The 3,989-nt window shown below is 40.5% G+C and overlaps 1 protein-coding gene across 1 annotated transcript; it reads right to left on the reverse strand.

Moving 5' to 3' along the window:
- Window positions 1–964: 964 nt before the first annotated feature.
- Window positions 965–3,345, reverse strand: ier5l (immediate early response 5-like). The gene has a single exon (XM_088392493.1). The coding sequence runs from the start codon at window positions 3,217–3,219 to the stop codon at window positions 2,368–2,370; it is 852 nt and encodes a 283-aa protein (XP_088248619.1). The 5' UTR covers window positions 3,220–3,345; the 3' UTR covers window positions 965–2,367.
- Between the last annotated feature and the right edge of the window lie 644 nt (window positions 3,346–3,989).

Here is a 3,989-nt window from a genome sequence, read left to right on the forward strand (position 1 = left end):
GTCTCTATTGAAATGTGTTTCCTTCATTTCATACTATTTTTAAATGATTGGATTTATGTGATGTTAGTTGTTTGATAAAACAAGTCATTTTTCTAATGGATATTCTATATCCATAGTCATGCTGAACATTTTGAACAACTGTTTTCCACCCTGTCATTATGAAGTAGCTGCTCTTTTAACAAATACTCTGTTTTCAGTGACGTTACAACTAGACTTTTTTCAATGTACGATGAAACAGTAGACACATAAAGAATACAATTGCACTTATTTAATAATTTCCATTATATTTTGTGCATAGTTGTCAAACATGTCCAAACTGTCATAGTGAATGAATGAATGAATGTAAAACTTGATGTATTTGGCGTTTAGTGTATTTGTTTAACAGTACCTAGTCAGCTTACTGAATGAATCCTGTTGTGAAGGTCCATCATGTGCTCATGAAATGCTAGCATCAGTTATTCAACTAGAAATGTGGGAGCTTGACTAATAAGCATTTCTAACAGCATCTACTCATTACAATGAAGCTCAGCGCATGGAAAATCTCACATTTGGGGGAGAAATCGGAAAATCTCCAAGGCACCTTGTAGTGAAATTAACACCTTTTTCTTTAATTGCCCCTCACAAAAAGTTATTTTTAAATATTACCTTATAAGTTGTCTTGTAGGGTTGCAATTTCACAAGAATCAAGACAAAGAAGCTTGTTTTCATAACTGACTAGTCGCTGCAATTAAGTTCCTGAACAATAAAAATGAGATAATCACATTTAATCATAATTTCATTTGATAATTGCAGTCTATTACATTCAATAAATATATTATTTGAAAAAGATTTTGCGTTCTCTGAAATATTGGTACATTCTATCACTTTCAAAAACTCACAATCCTTACATAAAACAAAAAATAATGCTAATTATATGACACTAACGCTGTACTATATGTAACAAAACAAGCCTTACAATCACACCTGAGATTTTTTTTTTTATTATTAGATAATACTTTTTTTACAAATACTTTCTGAAACAGTTTTTCCCGGCAATACAATTTATAAGCACAAAAATACAAGAAGAGCAACAAAATATGCAGAGAATGGCAGAATACTCTCTTTATTTTGGTACACATAGTGCTCATAAAGCTAATGCATGGATTTTCAGGTTATGGCTAAATAAGATTGCCTTTTTAAAACAAAAGGACTAACATTATTTTTTTACAAAACAAAAACTCACAAAACCAAATAAATTTGGAATCATGTATGAACTTGAATGCCTAAAATAACAGGATTAATAAAGATATATGTATGTCAAACCCTCATTGTAACAGTTTCCTATCAGGATTTGCTTGTTGGCACTGGATCACAGTCTATGTACCTCAGGAAAAGTTTAGAGTGTGATGTTCCACAAGATATCTAAACTGCTCAGAATGTGCGAGGTCCATGAAAAAAGAACATGAGGAAAAGCGAGAACAGCAGACATTCAGTCACTTTCATTGAACTTGCCATTTTTGACAATAGCTAGCAATAGTGTGCATTTGTTTTTAAGGCAACAGAAGTCAATCCACCATCAGACGTGCATGTTTTCTCCCAATCACGACATGAACATATATGACATGACTCCTATACTGATACATTTCTCAGTGTTTAAATATGTATTTCCTGCAAAAATAAAGTCCTTTCCACTCTGATCTTCTAGGCTCGGGGAAACTGGGCTCAATTGCCACTGATTAGAAAAGTGTGAGTGATGTCATTCATGATACACCAAAGATGAAAATGAGGTATTAATTCTTCATCCGTTCATTGCTTGTAGTTGATACATTGAGGGTAGAAATATATTGTATCTGGAGCATATGGTTGTGAATGGTGGTTGTTAATACCTGTTAGCTGTAGTTCACATTAGGATCAGGCTGCCAGTTTCAACCAACCATGCACCTCCTGTTAACTGACGTGTCACAATGCACATGTTCTGTGGATACACACATCTTGTACTGCATGAAGCGCATCCTTTGCCACTGACTCATAAAGATAGATGGAACACTACTTGTCCAACGCAGTATGTTGCCGCGTGGTTCCTATTAAGCTCTTCGCCCTTCAGAGAACATTTATGCTTTGCTGATGATTTACCTGTTGAACTTTCCATCATAATGATGTCGGTGGACATTCACTAAAGCCTGTCCTTTTAAAATGTCTCCATCTACAGAACATTTGTTGAACCACCCTGTGTGTGTTTGTCACCAGAACTCCTTTGGGAACATCACTCTGCTCACGTGTGACTTCAATGTTGCCAAATAAATAAGCATTAGCAATATTTCCCCATAAGTGATGTGTGGGGGACATATAACAGTTGAGCCCGATCTCCCCTTAAGTAAAGTTTTTGCTTCAAAATGCCACAATGGCTCGAGTCCACGCTCCCAGACTGGCGAGTGCCTGTTTGCTACAGATCTGCTCCAAGTCTGCCTGCCGGCTCAGCAGTCCTGTAAACCCCGAGCCGAAGATGGAGATCAGATTGGAGATGTTGGATGTGTCCGTGTAGTCCAGATTACAGTACGTGTACTCTTCGCGTTTGGCCCGTTTACGCGAGAGAGGAAAATCCGACACCTCGTCAACGTCGCAGAAGCAGCATCCAAAGTCAACCTTCCGTTTCTTGCCTGGGGACTGCGCGCCCTGGCCGGCTTGGAGCGCGTCACAGCAGCAGTCCTGATGGAGGTAGCCGTTTTCCACCGTGGTCACAACATGCGTGTCCAAGTCCAGAACGGTGGTTTTATTGCAGTACGTGTTGTTGTTTGCGGGAAACTGCTCACAATGTGACACGTTGGAGACTTCCATACAACAGCTTCTGTAGTAGGAGTGCTCTGGTTCCTTGCAAGCGTCCCCCGGAGAGGCGCAGCCGGAAAGCGCGCTAACTGGGCGGCCGTTGAGAGTCGCTTCTTCGCCGCAGCAAGCAGCCCGCGTCTGCTCCTCGTTCTCCGTGTCCTCCGCCTCCAGATCCAACGGGTTCAGCTCCTGGATCTCGTTGCAGACCGTCATCACCTCCTCGTATTGCTGCATCCTGTAAATCTCCGCGTACTTCTCCTTGATATAAAGCTGCCTGGCGTTTCTCAGCACATAGGAGACCAGCAGGTTTTTGTGCAGCTTGATGCCACCTCTCTGACTCCTGGAGTTGTGGATCTTCATTAGGGAAATGGAGATCAAGCTCTGCGCGTCAACAGCGCATTCCATGGTGTTGATCATAATTATGTTCCTTCAGCGAACTCCGACTTCCAACTATCTCTGGAAGATTCTTTTCGACTGAGGAGAAAGGTTCAAGTCAGCTCTGTGAAGAAACATTGGAAAGGACCCTCTTCTGCGAGCAAATCAGCAATCATTTGCAGATGCAGTGAAACCACAATATATATATAGCTAGGCGCATGTCCCGCCTTCTGCATGGCAAGCCAATCAGAAGCCTAGGATTTGTTGAGTGACGTGACTCAACGCTGGAACTATGTTGCTTCCGACCAATCAGCTTCTGGCGGTTCCTCTGTACCATTCAAATTCCACGCAGGCTGTCTAACTGGAATGTCCTCATTTCAGCGGCCCCATAACTGAAACTTCCAAGAAGCAGTCGCTTCCTCGTCGTTGGATATGTATGAACCGGCTGTTCCGGGTAGACGTGTTGCTATAAATTCAACCATGAAACAAGCAAATAAATATTTACGTCGTATTTTTCCATATATATTTATTTATATTCCATACATTACATACATATATTATTATGTATGTATTGCATACATATACACACCAACACCTGTTATCATATTGGTTTTAGTGTCAGCCTTATTTCAAGGTATCATAAATCACAACAGCAAAGAATACATGTGACTGCTTTACAATAAGAAATTAATGCAATTTTAAGGCAAAAGGCGCTGGTGTGGCTCAGCGTTAGAACGATTGTAACCCAGCCAACCCAGAGGTTGAGGGTTTGATCTCCGGCCGTTGTGAACATGTTTCCTTGAGCAAGATAC

The sequence above is a fragment of the Syngnathus floridae genome, chromosome 12 (assembly GCF_059516105.1).
Source record: "Syngnathus floridae isolate MCC-2025c chromosome 12, RoL_Sflo_1.0, whole genome shotgun sequence".
In the NCBI taxonomy this organism is placed as follows: Eukaryota; Metazoa; Chordata; class Actinopteri; order Syngnathiformes; family Syngnathidae; genus Syngnathus; species Syngnathus floridae.

What these genes read in the sequence shown, in the direction of transcription:
- ier5l (XM_088392493.1), bottom strand. Translation starts at nt 3,219, where the DNA reads ATGATCAACACCATGGAATGCGCTGTTGACGCGCAGAGCTTGATCTCC.